Genomic DNA, 23,590 nt, shown 5'->3' on the forward strand with positions numbered 1-23,590 from the left:
CTCTTCCTTCGTTCTCAACAATCTCTTGAATGCCCTTCCATCTAAAAGTGATCTTTCTTACTAGAGAACTGTGATTGTATTGGCCATTCAAGCGTGGGACACTTTTACTCTTCTACCTTATATTATTTGTGTCTTTTATGCACGGTATTCATTTTCATCTCCTATATAACATTGTGAGCTACTTGGGAAATTAAATGCTATCATGTACCTTTGTAGCTTCCAAAGAGTTTAGAATGGTGTCTTGTTCATAGAAGTAACTTACAAATGGACTTTTCAAGGATGACATCACTTGGTAACTCTTTAGTTTTATCTCATCAGTTTTTCTTACATCATTTTCTAATTTCAGAAGCAATACATTCATATAAAGTTTTTAAAAATTTACCAAGAAATCAAGTAACTGTATTTGGCATTTCTGAATTATCTTCTTGAATTTTTCTATACATGCAAAGATAAATTTTGTTATAAAACTGGGTTATCTTAAATGCTGTATTTTTTTTTACAATATCTTTATTTTGTTCATTTATTTGTATATGGTGCTTAGGGTCGAACCCAGGGTCTCACACATGTGAGGCGAGCGCTCTACCGTTGAGCCACAACCCCAGCCCTTATATGCTGTATTTTATAATCTGCTTATTTTATTGAACAATGCATCTTGAAAATTTTCCTGTTATGAAATGGTACTTTTTTCCTGCTAGTAAGTAACAATTTTCTTATAGATTACAGAATTATGGTAATGTGGAATTACTTACTCTGGTTAGTATTCCTACGTCTTTTAATTTTCAATATAATGATTATTTTTCTTTCTTTCTTTTTTAACCACAGTTATATATGTCCATACTTGGAAAAAAACCCAAAGATACCTAAAAGGAATTTAATGAAATGCATACTTTCTTTCCTGTCTGGCTTCCAGCAATCTAATTGTCCCAAAAAGCAACCATTTCAACTCCTTCTTCCAGTGATTATATCCATATTTCTAACTAATATATAAGTTTTTCGTAATTTATCAAGTTTTGAGATAATATATTGCCTTTCTGTCCTGGTAATTAAGGATTCAGCTCTCTTACAAACATCCTTTCAATTCTCCTTTTCTTTTAATAGTTATATAACAATTTCTGATTAATAGTACAAAAATGAAAATTTCCATTATTAATGAAAATATCAATCATAATATACTACTTGGCTCAACAGTGATTACAGTTCCTTTTTGGCAAAACTTTCAATTTTTCCTTGTTAATAATTGTCTCTTTTTTTTACTTTTGCTTGTGTTTCTGTACCTAGTGCTACTTTTCCCTTCTCCAAATGTTCCCATACCTACTAATAATTTTTCTAAACACTCAAGGGTCTCAGTGCCTCAGGTTCTGTGCCATCCCAACTCCCTTGCCTTTTCACAGCTATCTGCACTTCCTGATCCTAATGGAAGTGATGGTACTTTAGGTTTATTATACAACTGTTGTCCTGAGACTGTCTTTGTATTCCCTCATGACTGGCTTCCTTGATTGCCTAATCCCATGTTTTCCTCTCTTTCTTGGCTATAGAATTTCTAGGCTGGAAATCATTTTCTCTTAACATTTTTAAAGTTTTGTTCCACTGACCTACGAATGTCCCATTTCTTTTAAAAAGTCTGATGCAAATGTAGCTTAATATGTGGGCTGCTTATCTGAAAGCTGTTAGCATCATCCCTTTGTACTTGATATTCTGAAATTTCTGAAACATGAGCTGTGTCTTTTGTCTAGGGTCTCTAATTTAGATGCTTGCCCTTTAGCTCTCAGGAAATGAAAATGTGTGTGTATGTATGTGTATGTGTATGTGTGTGTGTGTGTATATATATATATATATATATATATATATATATATATATATCTATCTATCTATCTATCTCAGGTATTACAAAATATGTGTGTATACAGAGAACATAAATATACATACAATGTACACATTATTGTAGTTACAGATAGTCTGTGACTATTTCAAATTATATGGTATATAGTATAAGAGCCTTAATGCTATTCTTTTTAAAAAAAATTGGATTCCTAGTTGTTTTTGCACCATCTGTAGAAAACAATATACTTTAAGACTAAAATATTTTTGGTGAAAATCAATTTGCCATGTATTTGGGGGTACTCTGGACTCTATTCCATTATTATTCTATTAATCTTTATGTCAATCCTTAAACCAACAGATCAAGTCTTAACTAGTCAGTCTTTAGAGTGGGTAGGGTAAGTCATCTATCTTTGCTTTTTCAAAATTTTTTGGCTACTGAGGTTCTTTGTATCTCAACAAATTCCAGAGTGAGTTTGCCAATATCTACAAAAAAAGGCTGCTGGTGTATTTACTGGGATTGTGTTGAAGTGATAGGCTCAATATCAGGAAAAATTATTTAACGGTGGTGATCTATCTTTCCATTTGTTTAAGTCTTCATTAATTTCTCTCAGAAATGCTTAAGAATTTTAAGTGTATAGTTCTTATAACATATTTAAGTTTCTCTTGAAGTATTTCATACATTTTTGGATGCTCTAGTAAGTGGCACTGAATTCTAATTTTAAACTGTTCATTCTTTCCACATAGAAATACACTCACTTTCTTCTCATCATGTGGAAGAGATATCTGCACTTCCATGTTTACATTTTCCTTGCATTTTAAAGTCTTAGTGAAACTTTTGGGTAGATCCCTTGGTACTTCTATATAGTTGGACATATCATCTAGAATTAAGATCACAAATGATCTTAATCATGTTGAGGAAGCTCCTTTCTATTCTATCACTAAATTTTTATTAAAATTTTTTTTTGTGCACAAACGCTGAATTGCATCAAATGCTCTTTGTGCAACTAAGAAGATGATTATACATTTTTTTGCTTTTTGTTTTTATTAATACAAAGAATTATATTGAATGATTATTACTGGTGCTAAACAACTGGGATAAATCCTACTTAGTTATGATATATTATTCTTTTTACATAACTACAAGCTTAATTTGCTAAATTTTTATTAAGGATCATTGCTATGTCTTATTAAGGACCATCTATGTTCAACAGGGTTATAAGATAAAGTTTTCATATTTTGTAGTGTCTTCGATTTGGTATCAGGGTAATATCAAACTCATGAAATTCATTTGAGAGTACTCCTCCCTCTTCTATTCTCTGGAAGAATCTGTTTCGCAAGTGTTTCCCCTTAATTATGCTTTTCACTAAATGTTTGACAGAATTTACCAGTGTAGTCATATGGACTTTACTGTGTTGGAAGGTGTTAAATTTCAATTTCAATTCTTAGAATAAATATGTCTATTCAAAATATCTATTTCTTCATGAGTACACTTTGATAATTTCTATATTTTAAGAAATTCACTCAGTGCATCTATTTGAATTTATTGACATAAAATTGTTCACAATATTCCTGCATTATGCTTCCAATGCCCTTAGGATTTAAAATGATGTTCCATTTCCATATTACCCTAGCAAAAATCCTACATTAACGAAAATTGAAGATATAATCTGTCAGAGATGTAGATATAGACTATTGACCTGAGGACTAAGGTAAAAATAGAAGTTTTAGAAAACAAAACAAAACACTTGATGATTCTGCCAACTATTCAATTAGATAAAAAAGTTGCTGGCATTTACTAGTATTTTTCCTGTCTCTATAAGGAATTAGAATTAGAAATAAAGAAATAGCTATTCCTACACTCTTAGAGTGCCCACATAACTCCCAGAAGAACAAGTCAAATGGCCATAAGAATACTGAAACAGGAATGTTTACCATAAGTTCATAAGGTGTTATGAAGATATATAGCACAACCAAGCCATGTCAGCCTTGTTCACTTATATTTTCTTGAAATAGGTCACTTCAAGAGTTTTCCTAGTGAACCTATAAAACAAATTACAATAGTACTAATATATTTGGTAAATGTTTTATTCTTTATATAGATGTATGTATGTTTAAACATATAGAAACATACAAAGAAACATCCATATACAGAAAACATATTTACCACTTTTCATGACACATAAAATCAGCCACAGAGAATATGCATATATTATATTCCTTTTCCTTTAATAAAATTAAATGTATATACTTTCTCAAAATGGACTTTTAATATTTTATTTTAATTCATAATTGCTTATGGAATTATAAATCAATCTGAAGAAAGATGAGCATTAACATATGGCACATTTTTTTTTGTTTTTATCCATAAATTTTACTCTTTGAGTTAGTGGTCTATTTTATGGTATAGACTTTGTGTAAAAATAAAAAATAAAGTTTTGTTTTGAACACAGGGTACTTAACCACTGAGCCACATCCCTAATCCTTCTTTTTGTTTTTTATTTCGAGACAGGGTCTCACAAAGTTGTTGAGGGCCTCTCCAAGTTGCTGAGGCTGGCTTTGAACTTGCAATCCTTCTGCTTCAGCCTCCTGAGCCACTGGGATTACAGGTGCGTGCCACCAAGCCCAGCAAATTTTAAGGCTTTTAATCTCTATTGCTATACTGCTGACTCAGAAAAGGTCTTGCAAATTAATATTTATATGAGAGGTATACGAAAGAACCATTTCACCATACTGTTATTAACAGAGAGCTCCCATTAAAACAGTAAATTCTCTGCTAACATGCAAAGTCTATGTCCAAACAACGAACTTTGGGGTACTGAAGCAAATTCTTAGGTAGAGAACATATGATACTTTCTATTTTTGAGGGAAATAATAAACACCTCTCAGATATCTACAAACTACTTGCTCAGTTTCAACACCACAGCATATTACATTCTTTTCAAAGATGTTGCATTTTTGTGAAGTTAGGTTTTAACTGCTGGTATAATACAATGTAACTACTATGTCAAATTCAACATGGAATAAGAAAAAAGAGTGACATTATACAAACTATTTCCAAGGTTTGGGAAGTTGTACAATCCCCAAGGCACATGATCTTACTTATAATTAACCTTGGCTATTTAAGAATGAAATAAAGAGGGGGGATAGTAGAGGATAGGAAAGGCAGCAGAATACAACAGACACTAGTATGGCAATATGTAAATCAATGGATGGGTAACTGATGTGATTCTGCAATCTGTATACGGGGTAAAAATGGGAGTTCATAACCCACTTGAATCAAAGTGTGATATATGATATATCAAGAACTATGTAATGTTTTGAACAACCAACAATAAAAATTTAAAAAAAAGAATGAAATAAAAATATCATTTTGGTTTCCCAATTTACATTTTTTAAAAATGGCCATTAGATTGTAAAAATCAATTGTTTGGAGCTGACTACTTATTAAATGAAACTATTAGGTATTTCTTTTAGGCCTAAAGAAACCCTGATAAATTACTAAAATATTAAGGACACAGTAAACCAAGAAATTCTGGGAACCTCAGCGCTAGGCAACTCAATATAATTTGTGTTTCTTTTTAATTTGCATCAGTGAAACTAAACATTAAACAAAAACTTTATTAGTCATTTGTATGCTAACCTTTCAAATTATCTTTTCAATAACTTCATCTACCTATTAATTATTGTCTTAGTGCTAATTATCTTACCAATTTGTTCAATCTCTATATGTGTTAATGCTAATAACTTTTGGACTTATTTTGAATAAATATTTAACTCCAGCATTTTTTGAGGTTTAGAGATTTTTAATTTTCAAGTGGTGAAAAACTTGGTATTTCCCCCCATTGTGATTTATATTACTCTTGTAAGTTTTAAAATTCTGATAGAGAATTTTTGAGAAACATTCACAGCACTTTTTTTCCTAAATCCTTAGAAGTTTTAATGACTCTAATTTTTATTTTTATTTTTTTAGTGGGGGATTGAACCTGAAGGATGTGGAAAATGAAAATTCCCCAAAACTGTCCAACCCAGAGGAGGAGGGTAAAGGAAGTTAATCACTGATCCTCTCCCAGTAAATCCTATCCTAGTAAAGTGGGCCATAAGGGGGAAAAAAAGCAAATATTCATCCCTTTCTGGGTTCGATCCCCAGAATCTCCACCAAAAGCAAACATTCACCCCTTCCCAACAACAATGTGTCCTGAACACAGAGACTGCAGATATTGAATGCTGGGCCCTGGACTTTTACCCTCTCCCCCTGCGGATGAGTCCTGGAAGGAGAAAAGCAAATAGTGAAGCTCTGGGTAACAATGAATCCCAGAGGAAGAAGATAAACAGTGAACTGAGCTTTCATCCCTTCCCAGTAACAATGAGTTTCGGACTTTTTACAACTTCTTTCCAGACTGTCCATACCGACTTGTCCTGCTTCAGTCTCCAATAATTACGTCACTCTCACTGTAAACTATTAGACTCCTTCTGTAACTGGGGGACATTTTTCACCCCCACAATAAGCCCCTCTGATACATGACTGATTGACTCTGCTGCTGAATAAAGGAAAGCTTACTGATCCATTTGAAGTCTGCTCCCATTTTTGGTTATTAGGGCTTACAGAACCCAAAGGTGCTCAACAAATAAGCCACAGACCCAGCTCTATTTATTTATTTATTTATTTATTTATTTTCCAATTTTGAGACAAGGTCTCACAAGGTTGCTTACAGCCTTAAAGCCTTGCTAAATTGCTGAGCCTGGCTTTGAACCTGTGATCCTCCTGCCTCAGCCTCCAAGCTGCTGGGATTACAGGTGTGTACCACCATGCCCGACTCTAAATTTTTAAAAATAAAGTTGTCAAGTGGGAAGAGAACATTTTGGAAAGGAAACAGATCCATATAGTGAGCTATTTTTCAAAGAGAATTCCTGTTATACTAAATCATATCAGTATAATTAAGTGTCAGTCAAAAATTATCACAGTCAAATATTATCTAAGAAAAGTTTATCAGTGCAGTTGGGGGTTAAGGGAATAACATTAAATATTTAAGTGAGTCTGTAAAAAGTTATATTTAATGGAAATTTCTTATGAGATTCACAGTGTACATGAGTATATCAAAGGTTCTTTTGGATGTTTACAATCCTTGTAACAAAACAAGGCAGCAAGCAAATAAACTCATTTAACCCAGTGTTTCCTAAAATTATAATAAATGCAACATTCTTTTTCTATTTTAATAACTATTAATTTCCCAAGAAAGCAATTTTTTGTGTGTGTGAATGGGATTGAGATTGTTCCCCATGATAGTAAAACAGGCACATACTGCCAACATTAAGGCATTTTCTTTCTTTTTTACAGTATTTGCCAAATGTTGAGCAAGGAGTAGAGTTCCTTCAGCACTCTTTTAATGTGTGTTTACTGAATGCCATCAGTGTGCCATGTTCTAGGTGCTATGGATTCGCAGTAATCAAGGCAGGTGCTGCCTCTGTGTTCAAAGAGCTAACTTCTCACCCATTCCAACATTTCCATTATACTATAATAAAATAACACTGATTTTTCAAATTAAATTTAAAACCTTACAAAGCTCACAAATGCCATGGGAAATTGTATATAAAAGTATGTGTGACACTTTTAAATTTTTAAAAAAGCACAGATATTTTAAAGCTAAAGAACCTACTTTTTATTTGTAGCTCCCTGTGGGGGAAAAAAAAAGCACAATTTAGAAATGAAAAAGGTCCATGTAAGATTGTTGGCATGTACTTTTCTATCACTTTAATTAACAGGTTTCCTCAGATTTCTTGAACTGGATGACTAAGGTAAGAAAGCAAAATAGAATGTAACAAAGTATACACTGTAAGATATTTGGGCAGTGCAAGTTATGTTTTCCATGCTTTTCCTTATCACATAGATATAATTTTATTCTTTATTTTTATATTTCCTAATAAAATAATTACTGAAAACAATTAACAGAGATACATCCTTAAATATCTCAAAAAACTGCCTCTGTTTATAATATATATGTGCCAATTGTTCATTCATACGACACATATTTACTAGCTACCTAAAATATGGTCTATATAATCATAATAACTAAAATCATAAACTACTGAATTAAGACAGATGCCCACTTCTTTCATGGTTACTATAATATTAATTATTTAACTGGTAAAAGTAGGAAAAGGACCTAGAGAAATTATAAAGGTGCAAAATGTTAGAATGGGGCAAGAAGAAGGTACAGTAAAATCTAAGACAAAAGACATACTGCTTCCTTATCACAAATAGGCAAAACATTTACAAGTCAGGGCAATAAAAAGAAATAAAAAGGCTAGTAAAAACTTTCTAGGCATATAAAATAAATAATCCAACCACATAATCTCTTCCTTTTTGATGTAATTTCTATTTTTTAAAATACTTTTCCTCATGTGACTTGGCAATATTATAATAACCTATAAGTAAAAAAACAGTTGGGCAGCACAGAGGTCCAAAAATAATCTATTTGGAAGCAGATAACTTTCTCTAATTAATGGGTTACTCATATAGTATAAAGAATATATATGTATGTATACAGAATGTGCTTTCTTTCTTGGATTTCAAATTCTAGCCACAATGACCACTGCAGTTAAGTGCTAGGTTAAATTAAATGCGTAAACAGTTGTACCTAACACAGAGCATTTCTGTGAAAAAAAATTTTTAAATGCATATGGGAGATTTAAGGCACAGAACATATAGTCAATAAAAGGCGATTGTTTTTTCCCCTGTAGCAGTCATCACCTTCTAATGTACAAAATAGATTAATGATTTATTATGTTTACTGACTATTGCCCATCTCCCCTCATTAGCATTGGAAGTTTCACAAGGGAAAGATCTTTTTTCTTCCCAGGTGTATCTCAAGTGTCTAGAAAAATGCCTACTACCTAAGATACTTGAGGAATATGTGTTCAGTGAATAAATTTTATTTCCTAGTTAGAACTGTTTTGAAGATTTTCAACAGGGGAGAGAGGCTATTACTCATCCGTGCTGTGTTTATTGTGCTAAAGTGAGTGAAAAGAACAACACTGAGCTACATCTAATTTCATAAGACAAAATATCTGCAAATCCATTTGTTTTTGTGGTATACAAACTTGAAAACTGTGCATTAACTGACCCTAAAAAAAATTAGAACGGGTTAATATTTCTGGTTTTTTTTTGGGGGGGTGGGATTTTTTAGAACAAGCAGATTATACCTGAGAGTCCTCTCCATTCAGTACGCAAGAAAGTTGTTTTTTGTTGTGTTTTGTTTTGGTACTGAAGATTTAACCCAGGGACGCTTTACCAGTGAGCCACATCCCTAGCCATGCCTCTCTTCTTTTTTAAAATGTTGAGACAAGGTCTCATTAAGTTGCTTAGGGCCTTGCTAAATTGCTAATGCTGGTCTTGAACTTGTGATCCCCCTATCTCAGCCTCGGGAGCCATTGGAATTACTGGCATGCTCCACCATGCCTGGAAAGATTTTTTTGATTATTGTGTTACACACACAGTTCCCAGAGCTCAAAATACATTAATAGATAAGACAGAGGAGGTCCCTGATGGCACATAGCTTATGTTTGAGAAGGGGAAGATAGGTGATTGCTCAACAAAAACCTAAGATAACTCCAGATTCTGATTTGAGCTTTTGAAGACACTGAGATATGGATAGGAAAAAGGAGGGTAACCAGGAAGATGCTTTAGGTGTGGTGTCAATGGGAGCCACTGTTTACAAGGACATAGTGTTGGAGCCAATAATCTGAGGGATAATAAGGTAGTCATGCAAAAAAACTGGGAAGAGCTGAAGCTTGTGACTTTTAGGCTCATCTATCACTGCAAAATCCCAAGGGTAGGAAAGAACAAAGGAGCCTCCAGTGGCAAAGAACATAAAGATGAGGGATAGAGTGGCATGCAATCAGATAAGAGAGTTGGGCAGAACTTCCATGGCCATGATAAGTAGTTTGATTTTATTTCAAGGGCAATGGAAAGCCATTAAAAGATTTTAAGCAGAGAAGTGACATGATTTAAATTGAGTTTTAAAATAACATTCTGGCTGTTACAAAGAGAATAGATTGGAAAGCAGGTGTATAGCAGCTGAACGCATGGGCTTTGGAGTCAGGGAGATAAGAGTTTATAGCCCAGCTTTTCATAAGTTCATTGGATTTACATAAAATATGCACCTCTCCTTAAAATGGCAAGTTTTTAAATAATAACAAAGTACTCTCACAAAGACAATTCATACTTTTATAGATTTATCTATTTTGTTCTAAACTTCTATGTGTCCTTGAGCATTACAAATTATTTTTCTTTATAAGAGCATGATACAATTATTTAGATTTATTATGGGGGGTGTGTGTGTGGGTGTGTGTGTGGGTGTGTGTGGGTGTGCGCGCGCACACGTATGTCTCTAAAATCCAACCAAATAATCACTGTTGGCAAGCAGGAAAGAAAAGAAAAAGAAGGTAAATTGTATTTACCTATGTATAATATGTAAAATTATACAGATTATGAGTACATTAGATAATCTTTCTCTTTAAACTTGACTTCCTTAATTGTAAAATAAGGCCCTTAAAATGATGTTTGTATGGGCTGGGGTGTAGCTCAGTGTCACAGCACTTGCCTAAGCACACATGAGGCCTTGGGTTTGATCCCCAGAACTGACAAAAAATGATTGTTACAAAGCAAGCACTTATTAAATATTAGTTACAATTAAAAATTTATAATGGACTAATATTTATTATCTACTAGAAAACACACCTAACTACTACTGACCTCCATTCATCTCAAACTTTCTAGTCAAAGTAAGAATATTCAGCCAAAAGCATCCACCCAGCCATCCACTCAAACCATCCATCAATACAGTATGGAAGGGACAGAGATACAAAATAGAAGAGGGTAGCTCTTTATTTGAGATGCTGAAGACTATCCACACCAACATCTCTGCATGTACAAAACAGCTAATAAACTTTGGAATCAGGACAATGTCTGCAGAACATTTAGGATAATGAGAAAGAAGCCAAGAATCTTAGCTTCTTCTCTAGAACTGAAAATAGAATTGATCTAATAAATGTCTTTACACCAAAGTGGCAAGAGCTACATGGAACATATATGCATTATGGAAGACGACTTCTTGTAAAAAAAAAAAATCCTCTGGAAATAAGGATCTAAGATTTAAAGAACCATGACTACTGCTCTGAGAAGAGGTGAAATATACTATTAATTTTTAATGTGTTTATAAAAAATATATAAAATAGAGTAGATATGCAATGATTATTTCTCTGGGATTAAAAAAAATAGATATTCTACAGGATAGAAATCACATGGATTGTCTTACTAGCTTGCCTGACTGAAAGTAGCTTTTATATCCTGGTCAAATTCCAAGGAGCAAGGACTTAAGTTGTATTTTCAGAGTCAGAAATAAAGATACTAGCCCCATCTCTTTTTTTCAGTGTTTATCACAAAACTTACAGCAGGGCATCACTATTATAACATGATGGATGAAATCAGCATAGTTCTGTTATGTCAACCACGTGTGCAACTGACACTCTTGTGTAATTATCAATGTAACCCATTTCCATCAACCACTTCCAGGAAGGAAAGGAGGGGCAGAAGGTGGGGAAAGTTCACACTTGGGAGATCACCCAGAAAGCTGGCCAAGTGCCAGGTCTAAAATCAGTTTAAAACAGTTCCTTCTCATGGTAGCCTGCAGGACAAATTAAACTATGCTTAGTGCACCATTTACTATTACAACCGAGCTGTGCTAGCTTCAGTTTCTGAGCCAGCAAAATTTGACCCAATGTACTTATCATTATATTGGGTCCATGGATTTGTACTTTTTTAAAAGGTCACCTTAACAAATCTGGTTCAAAAGTCATAATTGTCCAGTTACAAAATTCTATTAATATGAAAATACCTGATGATAAGAATCTTTTGGCCAAATGGATAATTTTAAAATATTTTTATTTCTCATTCATTTTACAAAATAACCAGTGCTATTAATAGCTAAATGTCTGTAAACTGTAGCAATCCATGTTACACAAAACATCTGCATATAATATCAACTGATGGACACTATGTACTTTTTTGTGGTAGTCACCACAATAACCAAAATGAAGGAATGTTGAAGCAAATGGTTGAAGGATTGGGGGGAGGAAGGGAGGGAGGGAGGAAGGGGGAGGAGAGAGAGAGAGAAAGAGAGAGAGAGAGAGAGAGAGAGAGAGAGAGAGAGAGGGACAGAGAGACCATGAAACCAGAGAGAAGGGAAGATAATTTAAACAAATGAGATGGAAATTTGGCCCATTATAAAAAAGAACGAATGACTACAGAGAAAACACTTTAGTTTATGGAATTTCTTTCTGATCAGTCAGATATTTATTGAAATGATGTGTTTGTGGTAATAACATTCTTAGTAAGAAATTATAAGGTTTATGTTTGATAGCATATCACTCTCATGATAAATTAACAGACTACTTCATGAAATTTAAAACTATCAAAGTATGTTACCTGCATGTAGAATATGCTACAATGAAATTTATTATTCTGTATAATTAAATGAACTAATATTAAAAAAAAACACAACTAGAAAACAATTGACATTGTTTCTTTAATAATGTGGACAAAAGTTAGCTCTATCTCACTCTAAGCCAGATAGTGCTTTTGAATTTTAAGAAATTTGAAGATGTGGAAAAAGCTGCTTTGTCTTTAAAAATTTCTCTTTAAAAATGCCTTAAAGATGCTTGATGGTTCATGTCACCTTATACTAATGGTAACTGTGCCAACATATAGAAAAGTAGAATAGATCATCATATTTAATTTCATAGGGATTATCTCATGATATGTAAGGGCATAAATGAACAAAAAACATAAAGCAGGGGTTAAAAAAGGAAGATAAAAACAGACAATATCTGTACTATTTCATAGGTATGTTTTTAAAAATCAATATTCAGAACAAACACTCAATGTAATTCTATTCTTCCCTACCACCTAACACTTACTGTGAGTTAATATCTGCATATCAGAGAAAACATCTGGCCTTTGGTTTTTTGGGGATTGGCTTATTTTGCTTACCATGATATTTTCCAGTTCCATCCATTTACCAGCAAATGCCATAATTTCATTCTTTTTTAAGGCCGAGTAATATTCTGTTGTGTATATATACCACATTTTCTTTATCCATTCATCTGTTGAAGGCACCTAGGTTGGTTCCATCATTTAGCTATTGTGAGTTGAGTCGTTATAAACATTGATGTGGCTGCATCACTATAATATGCTTATTTTAAGTCCTTTGGGTTTAAACCAAGGAGTGGAATAGCCGGGTCAAATGATGGTTCCATTTTAGATTAGGTAGACGGCAGTGAAGGGTAGGGAGGGGCAATTGACATAGGAACAATGGTAGAATGAATCAGACATCATTACCCTATATACATATATGACTACACAATCAGTGGGATTCTATATTATGTACAACCAGAAAAATGAGAAATTATACTCTATTTATGTACGTTATATCATAGTGCATTCTAATGACATGTATAACTAATTACAACAAATTTAAAAAATAATAAGCATTCACTAATTCCGAGGAGAATAAAAATTAAAAAAATAAGCATTCACTAATTTTTGTGGAGAAAATATAGGATATGGAATAACAGGGACACAAAGAATCAAGATAGTTCTTACTTAAGAAATAAAAAAAATGTACAATAGGGAGGAAGCTGTGTTGTTTTAATAGATTGGTATTTTTATGGTATATCTGGTCCAGTTCCTTTTTATAGGACAAAATAGTTTTTAATTGACAATTAGACAAAAAAAAAAAAAAAGAACATTTTAAATTGAAAATTGCCAAACACTGAATAGGTCGCAAAGTACTGTTGTACAAAAAAATCAACATTCCTGAATTAATTGGAAACAAATTAGATATCTATTCAGAATAATTTAGGTTTACTGATACTAAATCAAAGAACTTCAGCAGTGGAGGGTTCCTCAAATCTTTCTTACTCCAGGGTTACATGATAAAGATATATCATATAAATAATTGTACCAAGTATTTTTAAGTTATTCATATAAAGAATTACTAATATCATTTAATTGAAAGCTTAGGTAACAAGTATGTTAGGTATTATTTTGATTAATAGGCATTCAGGGCTTAATTAAAATACGATTTTCCTTTGAGTACTGGGTATAATAAGACATCTAAAAGGAGCAAAATAAAATGTACAAAGCTCACTAATCAATTTCTAGGAATGAAAGGACTAATCACTTGTTAAAATGAAAAACTAAGAGGCAAAACTAATAAAAATCACTTTTGTAGCAGAAGTACTGATTCACTGACTTGTTACTAAAAAGTCACATAAACACTATTATAAACATAAATCAAATTAGATGGTTATCTTAAGGGTAGTGAATAGCAAGAGTTTAAATATGGACCGGTACTTCTTCAGTTTCCTACAAGTTTTTTATACAATATATATCTGGAGCATATTTTTAAAAGAGAAGTTCATTTTCACATTGGGATGAAATCTTGACTGTGATCCTCAACTGATAACACTGTTGATAATATATTTTAATTGTTCATTTCTTTTCCCTCTTCTTTTTCATTTAATATTCATATTTAAGAAGTTTTCTTTCCTAGATACATCATAGCTATCTCTTGGTGGAAATGCAGAGAGTAGTATAGTAGGAATATTGGTGCTGTGAAGATTCTATGAAAACATTAAAAGGATCCATGCAAACCTACTGGGAGGGAAGGGCAAGGAAGGGAAAGCCAGGAGCAGGGAGGGGGAGGAAGAAGGAAGTAGTTTCTTCCTCCTTCTCCTTAATCTACTGCTTAAGGTTTGGTAGTAGTGACTAATCAGCAGAAAATTCCAGGTAGGGAAAGCAAACTGCATTGTATTTAGCATCATATAATGTGAGCATCAGAGGGTCATTTAAAGAGCAAATCAAATAACCTGACAGAGTCTCACAGCTGACTTGCAGTGAGCCCATTCTCAACCCAGACATTCTGACCCCTTGCTTTTACGGCAGCACAGGATTTTTCTCTCCCTTTACCCTTAGGAGTTACTTTAAGATAAACTTTTACAGAATAAACATACAAGACTGTTTCACATATCTCTGGCATAGTGATAAAGAACACAGAATCTGGACTTTGATAGCCTTGATTTAATATAGGCTCTGTGCAATTTCTCTCTGCCTTAGTCTCCTCACCTGTAAATAGTGATATTGACAGCAAGAAGCTCTTGTAGCCAACCTCCTCTTGACTGTTTCCCCATCCCCTTGGTAAGACACAGGGAAAACTAACCTGGAAACGAATTCCTGGAGCCGGCAGGACTCTGGTATTTCCAAACACTTCTCCCCCAGGAGGTAGACTGTATAGGTACTCACTATCAGTTATGACTGTAGCTAAATCCATTGAGATGCCAGCTACTACATGTTACTATAATTATACAAAGTACTTAAGTATTCAATTTCCAATGAAATATCACAGAAAAGCTATTTCTTTTTTTTTTTCTTTTTTAATTTTTTATTGTGGGTTGTTCAAAACATTACAAATTTCTTGACATATCATATTCTTCGACACTTTGATTCAAGTGGGTTATGAACTCCCACCTTCACCCCATACACAGATTGCAGAATCACATCAGTTACACATCCATTGATTTACAAATTGCCATACTAGTGTCTGTTGTGCTCCGCTGCCTTTCCCATCCTCCACCCTCCCCCCTCCCCACCTCTCCCCTCCCCTCCCCTCCTCTCTCTCTACCCCCTCCACTGTATAACCCTGAGGGTCTCCTTCCATTACCATGCAATTTCCCTTCTCTCTCCCTTTCCCTCCCACCTCTCATCCCTGTTAAATGTTAATCTTCTTCTCCTGCTCTTCGTCCCTACTCTGTTCTTAGTTACTCTCCTTATATCAAAGAAGACATTTGGCATTTGTTTTTTAGGGATTGGCTAGCTTCACTTAGCATAATCTGCTCTAATGCCATCCATTTGAAAAGCTATTTCTATTTAAATGAATTTTACAAGTTTGGAATGATTCAATGGAGATGAATTGATAAAAACATTGCTAAAGAATTGATGGTGGGAAAAGACAATCATAAAATTACTGAAAAAATCTTAAATACTTAAAAGAAGTATCATTGATTTATAGAGGTCTTTTAGTTTTTAAACTGAAAATATAATTAGAGATACATTATGTGTGGTTTAGACTAATTTTATTTTCAGACTAATTTATTCCCTCAGTACTGGAGATTCAACCTAGGGGTGCTTTACCACTAAGCTACATCCCCAGACCTTTTTATTTTTTATTTTGAGACAAGATTTCACTAAGTTGTTGAGGCTAGTCTTGAGCTTGTGCCCATCTTGCCTCAGCCTCCTGAGTAACTGGGATTATAGGTATGTTACACAGGACCAGGCTACAGTTTAGATGTAATATTACAAATTCCTAGTGAAGAAAAAGGGTCTGTTTTATATCAAAATATAAATGATTCAATGTATGCATTGTATTTACATTTTTTAATGCAAGAACTTTTTTATTGAGAGCATTTTCCTTGTTACTAGACTTGCTGTTAATCTATAAACTTCCTCCTTTTGCTTGTGTCAGAAAAAAGGGTTCTAACTAATTCATGGAAGGTGATTAGTATAGTGCATATGGTCGAGGGGGAGCTCAAGAATGCCAGCAACTATCTGTCATAATTGTCTAGCTTGAAGGCCATACAGTCAGACCAAGATGAGACCTGTTGTCCTCCAGGGATGTGAGCAGAGTCCCAGACAGGGAACCACTGGCACATATGGGAATCACACAAAGTTAAATATATACAGACAGAATTTATTGAAAACATACTGTATTTCAGACATTTTTCTAAATGTTTTTAATTTCTTAAATTATTATACATAGAAATATCATATTAATATTCAACATAATAACACAATAATACAATGGACAGTCATTACCTGGGGGAAGGCGGAAGCAAAATGCTTTCTACCAGTAATAATAACCACAAAAAAAGAACTTAAATTTAAAATCATTTTATTATACCTAAAACCCCATTCTACTAATTTTAAATACTAGTTCTTAAATTTTAGATAATCTGGCAATTCTGTTTAACTTCTGTAGTTATTTTCTACCCTTCTTTGCTCTGCTTTGTTACTGCAGAAAGCTAATTTATATTGGCTTCTTCAATAGCCTCCCCTGTCCTCTGGTTTTTTTAGACAAGGTGAACATCAGCAAGAAACTGGAGGATGGAAAGACTGATGTCACTGTGTATGGCCCCTAAGTCACAGGGTGGCAGAGGCTGCATGCCTCCACTGAAGGTCAGTGCTAAAGACCCTCTCTTATCTCTCTCATTCCAGTGACCACTCAGTCCCCTTCCCTATTCAGGGAATGGTTTCCTATTATTAGCCTAAGATTTCCTATCATTCCACCCTTCTCTGATGGTTTCCCTAGCGCCTGATCATTCTCTTGGGAACATCTGTCTTTTCATTGATTCACAGATTTTCCCCACTTGAGTGTCTCAGGACTTTACTGTCAGGCTACTGACTAATAAGAATCTTTGGTAGCAGGAATGGCCCAAGGCTCCAGGAAGCTCACATGGAAGGACATTGGGATAGCCTCCTTACTAGGTAGTCAATGAAACTCAGAAGCCTTGACAGGTGCTGGCAAGATAAATGATTACTCAAATTGTCACTGCTGGTGTATGGAATGAAGTGTGAAACAGGTAAGGTTTGGGAAGGTGTGGTATTTACATATAATATAGCAACAGTAGTATGTAGAGGGAGGCTGGTAAAGTGACAAGGCTAACTCTAATGGCCCTAATGGACATGCAAATGTGAAAGAACCCCTTGAATGCTTAAGTCAAAACAGGTGAAACATCAAGAAGTTTCTCTGTCAGCTTTAAAGATCCTTTATTGACCTAAGTTTCAGAATAAATGAAGCTGAAAACCAACTCTTCTCAAATCTGATTTGAAGTGTTATGGAATTGCACTGCTGAATAAAATGGGCAATATCAAAACTACTATTTCTTGGCTATGGGACAATGACAAGGAAGACATAATGCATCTATGAGTGAATTACAGATGTTAGTGAAACCATCAGAAAACTGAAAGATGTGGGGACGATAACTTACATTATATACCCATTTAAACTGTTCAGCTAATGCACTAGCTAGATGGATCTGTGGATGAATGCAGACTTAATCATATCTTAATGCCAACTGCAAATGCACTTCTAACTAGAGAATCTTTACTGGAGCTTATTTTAACATCATCCCTAATCTCAGGTATGAAACAACTAACTTGATTTCTTTTTTTTTAAATTTTTTTTTTGTAGACAGCATACCTTTATTTTTATTTGTTTATTTTTATGTGGTGCTGAGGATCAAACGCAGAGCCTTACATATGCTAGGCAAGCACTCTGCCACAGAGCTACAGCCCCAGCCCCAAACCTGATTTCTTTTTAAAACAATTCCTATCAACAAAGATAATCAGAAGCAGTTTGCCTTCACAATGCAGGGACAACATGCTTTCATTATCTTATCTTAAGGCTAGGCCAGCTCTCCTCTCCTTGTTATAATATAGTCTGGAGAAATCTTGTTCATCTTAACATACCACGAAACATCAAGCTGGACTATTACGTTCATAACATTAGACAGATTGGACTTGATGAGCAGGAAATAGTAAACACTCAAGATCTTCCAGAAGATAATTAATAGAGGACAGGGGATAAACTCAATGAAAGTTCAGGGACTCTGCACATTGATGACATGTTGTGGATCCAGTGGTCCAGGAGTGTTGAAATAGATCTTCAATACAAAGAGATAAATTGCTTTATCTTGAATCTTCAATTATGAAGATCAAGGAACAAAACATCATGGCCTCTTTGGGTTGTGGAAGAAGCAGACAGCACTTGTTGGTATGCTGTTCTAATGCTGGTACTAAGTACTCCCCAAGGCTGTCAGGTTTGAGAGAAGTCTGGGCAAGGAAAGGACCTGAAGCATACCTGGCCATGAGGAAATCTACCTTATACCCTTGGTTATAGGCCTAGCAGATGTAGTGATTTTTGGAAATGTCGGTGGCAAGCAGAGACGCTGTATGACATCTCTGTCAATGGAAGCCTCAGAGTGCAGATCCCTAATAGTTTTGTATTAAAGAAATATGATCTTCTACCAATAACCATCCTTCACTTAAAAGCAGCTCTGAACTTGTTACTGGATTCCAGTTAACACACAGAAATAGCATACAGAACTCCAAATAACTGGGTGGCCCAAACTACACATCATGAACTAGGTGTTATCTGATTAAACATATCATAAAATAAGAGTTATATAACATTGTTAAAAGAAGCTGGAACCAAGCAGGTTTGGGAAGGCCAAACATTCTGCTTGAGCAAGATTCTCAAGTATCTATGATAACTGCTACTTCTACTACTTAATATGTCCACTTCAGACCATATCTATCAACTTACAAGGTGTTCTCCATGACCAGTGAATGGAGAATGTAACAGTGGGAATCTAGTTTGGAAATTAATTGCATGGTATTTGGTACCACTGATGATACTCTATTTTCAAATCCATTTTAGAGGTTAGCCCTAAAATACAGTGATGAAAGCATATCCCCCAGCTGTGAGAGTTTCTACAAGTACATCTGACTGTACGCTGGGTGGAAGAAGAGAGGGCTGAAGCAATGATATATGCTATGAAAATATGCCTAAAGACTTCAAGGAACAAAAATGGAAAATTGATGATAGACATTCTAGGGGAGAGTTATGTGGATATATCTTTCAGTATTGGTATAAAATGTGATAACATGGTGTTGTGGTTTGAATCTGGGATGTTCTCCAAAATTCTCATGCATTGAAAGCACGGTTCACAGATGGGGATTTTAGGCAATGATTGTATCATTAAGACTCTGACCTCATCAGTGGTAAATCCACTTGATGAATTAATGTATTGTCAGAAGAATGGACTACTGGATGGTAACTGTATGAAGACAGGGCATGAAAGTAGGTTACTAGGGGTGTGGCCTAGGGACTATGTCTCTTCCCCGCCTCTCTCTCTGCTTCCTGGCTGTCATGAACTGAATAGCATTCTTCTGGTATATCTTTCTGCTATGATGTTCTATCTCACCTTGGCCCTGAGCAGTGCAGTCAGCCAACTATGGCCTGAGACCTCTGTAACTGTGAGCCAAAATAAACTTTTCCTCCTCTAATATGGTCTTCTTTTGTATTGTGATCATAGCAAGGAAAAGCTGACTAACATATATGATGTTCTATATTAACTCCTTCTTGAGGGCATTCACTGAAAAGGGCTTTAGTAATCAGGATCAAGTAACTTATATGGATGTCAGTCCAACTGTTTATCTTACCACCCTAGTCCTTGCTTAATGGGCCCATGCACAAAGCGATAACGGGAGAAGGTATAGAAACTGTGCATGGATTCATGTGCACAGATTTTCCCCTCTCAATAACTGATTAAACTAGTATCAATGCTGACCTCACAATTTTCAAATTTCTGGCTTGAGAGTATTATATATTAATTTTCCACCTTTAACTTCTTAGTTAGGGCAATTCATACTAAAAGTCAAATGAGATTCATTCAGATTTCTGGTAGTTCTTTCTACTTTATGTACTTACATTCTGGCATTTTTAAAAATAATCAAACATTCTAGATTTTGAAATCATTTATAAAAAGAGAAAAGTTTCAGATAGAGTCCAATGACTATAGTTTGGAAGTTAAAGAAACAAGAAAATGAAATATTACTCTAACGGCCAATTTTCTAATGAGTATAATGTTTTCCAATTCAAAAATAACAATATGTGATTATTTTCCACAGAGGTCCCAGCCTAGCACTGTATCAGTCAAAAAAACCCCACAGCTTTCACCTCCTGTACAGGAACTTCAGAATGTAGTTATTAATTTACTAGATCTTTAATTATCTGGGACTACCCATAATTTCTGCATTAATAATTATAAAATTATAAATCAGAAAAATGACAGCTATTTATAATTACAATATTCTGAAATTAACAAACTCAGTTAATGGTACTCCTTTCTGCTAAGTCTATAAGCCTAAAGAAGAAGGGCCACATATGCATCCTGCAAGTTATTAGTTATTTAATGTACACAAACAGATACACTGTTTGGATGGACTGTTCCTAGCTACACACCAAAGATGAACATTACTCAGGATTATTCTGTAATACACTCTTGAAATTTTGTATTTTATCATTCTTCTCAAACACTTGGAGACACTTACCAGAGTGGGTCCTGAGGTGTCCTGTGAGGGCGTCCCTTCTTCTACAAGCGTAGCTACAGAAAGGACATTTGAACGGCTTCTCTCCAGAGTGTAACTTTATGTGTCTCAGAAGGTTGCCCTTCTGAGTAAAAGAAGCTCCACACTGGTTACAGTGGAAGGGACGTTCACCTGAAGAAAGAAGAAGTCAGAAAAATCAAGTAAGTAATGTGCAAGTAACAGCCAATTCTCTCTAATCATGATACTCTTAAGTCTTCTAAATACGTATTTTCTAGGATTTGCTTTGAACATAACAAAGTCTCAGGCTTTGGGTCAAGTGGTCATTTCCCCTCTTCATATAAATCTGACTAGATTCCTGTTATTGACTTCAAAAGAGTAACAATAACAGTATTTACCAACAGCTGAACAACTAGGTGCCATCACTTTACTGCCCTAGTGGTTGCTTTACATATAGTATTTCAATCCTCACAATGACATTTATAATTAGGTATTATTAATTTCAATTCATAAATGAAGAAATTGAAATGCATGAATCAAAGTATATGATTATAGTTGTAGAGCTAATAAGAATACATGCTGAGAACCAAACCTGGTCAGTTTGGATACAAAACCTAATTATTTTACCATGCATTCTTTAAAATTCACAGAAATTATGGGTTGAAAGTACTGTGAGTCTCACTCCCTCTTTCAGGTAATAGGGAGATAGAGGCCATAATGAATGAACCAAATTACAAAGTTCATTACCACAGAATCAAATCTTTTGATTCTGCTGGTCAGTAATAGTAAAACCATTCAATTTCCTGGCATCTCAGGGAAAATCCAAAAATATGAAAATTATTCATCCAGACCTTTCTTGTGTATTCTCTTTATTTTACGAAAATCCTATGTTTGACAGGTATCTTCTTTCACTTTTTCTGTCATTGATATTGCTATAAAATTGTTTAAACCTGAATTATTAGTTTACTCTCTTGCCACCAAATGGCTGTCACCAGTGTCATCAAATATAAAAACATTAAGGTAATGGAGCAGTGAAATTGGCAAGTAGGATCAAACTAACACTATAAAATTACAAAGAAAATACTATAATTTTAAGATTGCCTATCTCTAAAGATAGATAAGAAATAAATTATAAATTAATACCTAAGTAAATAAGTAAAAAGTAAAAAGGGATCATTCTAAAGCTCAAAGCTTTGAAAAAAATTTAAAACAATTCCTTTTGGTTGAACTGAACCATTTCTGTACTTGAGATTAGATGATTATAATTTCAGCATTTTAAAAAATCCATTTAATGGTGTGTTTCATATATCTTTAGCTGAAATATCTGTAATAATAGTGGTGTCGGGTGGCTAACACCTGTAATACCAGCTACTCCAGAGGCTGAGGCAGGAGGATCACACATTCAAGGACAACCTGGGCAACTGTATCAAGATTTTAAAAAATGAACTGGGAATATAACTCAGTGGTAGAGTACCTTGCCTAGCAAACACAAACCCTGGGTTTAATTCCTAGTACAGTGCAAATACACACAAAAAAGCAAAAATAATAGTGAGTCATAAAACCTCAATATATATTTTTGGTCCTTGGGCATATATTGGTAATTTCAGGGATTTTTTTAATTAAAGAGAACTAGAACACATGAAGAAGATTTGGCAGCAGCCACTGCAAATTCTATCACTGAGTTTTGTTTAAAAGAATAAATAAATTTTTAAGGCATATCTTATAATCTATTGTACTTATAATAGAAAATAATGAGGTATGTGTGGTGGGGATTAAAGTTTTCTCTTTAAAAATTAGGAGCCCTTAGAGCTAAGTTTCAAAAAATTCATGTTAAAATTATCCTAAATTTTATATTATTTAAATATATAGTTGGTAAAATCTAAAACCTCTCATATGGAGTTTTATGAAATAGTCAAAGTTTTAAAATCTCATTTTTTTGCAGATTTTTTAATTTATATACATATAATACAACTTAACTTCTTTTATTATTTTCCCTCCAATGAAATAATGGATCACACCCTTTAAAAACTATAATTATCTACTCCCCACCTCTGCCACAGAATTCATAAAAAAGGACAGACTGAGGTACTGCTCTCACAAATTAACTTTTTGAAAAAAGAAGAAAAATTATACTTTTTACTTCAAAAATTTGATGTTACTTTTGGAATCTATCTACGTACGATTTCCTAAGCAAGTAGCTAATTAGTATGCAATAACTTTGAAAATTAATTAAATTAGTAGAAAAAAAATTGAAAGCATGTTTGCCTTTGGAAAATACTTCATCAGTAACATGTTGACTTAGATTTTCCCTGAACCACCTATATTCTTTGAATTAAAATATTTAAAAGTCCTTAATTTAGTTAATTCACTATTCAAAGTAATGCTACTCTAAAAAAGAAACAACAGTTTAACAACAGGATAACCCTTTTTTTAAAGAATTTTTAAATTCACCTAATTTTTATGAGGCAAACAACAGGGTAATTTAGTTTTTACATTTACAAATACTCCAGATGTCTTTGAAAATTTTAAAACTACAAAACTACTACT

The 23,590-nt window shown here is 34.0% G+C and overlaps 1 protein-coding gene across 10 annotated transcripts in view; it reads right to left on the bottom strand.

Annotated features, from left to right (window-relative positions):
* The window catches only part of Ikzf2 (IKAROS family zinc finger 2), a 150,134-nt gene that overhangs the window by 26,683 nt on the left and 99,861 nt on the right, over positions 1-23,590 (bottom strand). For all 10 annotated transcript variants that reach the window (XM_048808484.1, XM_048808482.1, XM_048808480.1 and 7 more), the window contains one exon: positions 21,050-21,217. In XM_048808484.1, the coding sequence (XP_048664441.1) occupies positions 21,050-21,217 (168 nt within the window). The remainder of the gene's footprint in view (positions 1-21,049; positions 21,218-23,590) is intronic.

The sequence above is a fragment of the Marmota marmota genome, unplaced genomic scaffold, assembly GCF_001458135.2.
Source record: "Marmota marmota marmota unplaced genomic scaffold, marMar, whole genome shotgun sequence".
Lineage (NCBI taxonomy): Eukaryota > Metazoa > Chordata > Mammalia > Rodentia > Sciuridae > Marmota > Marmota marmota.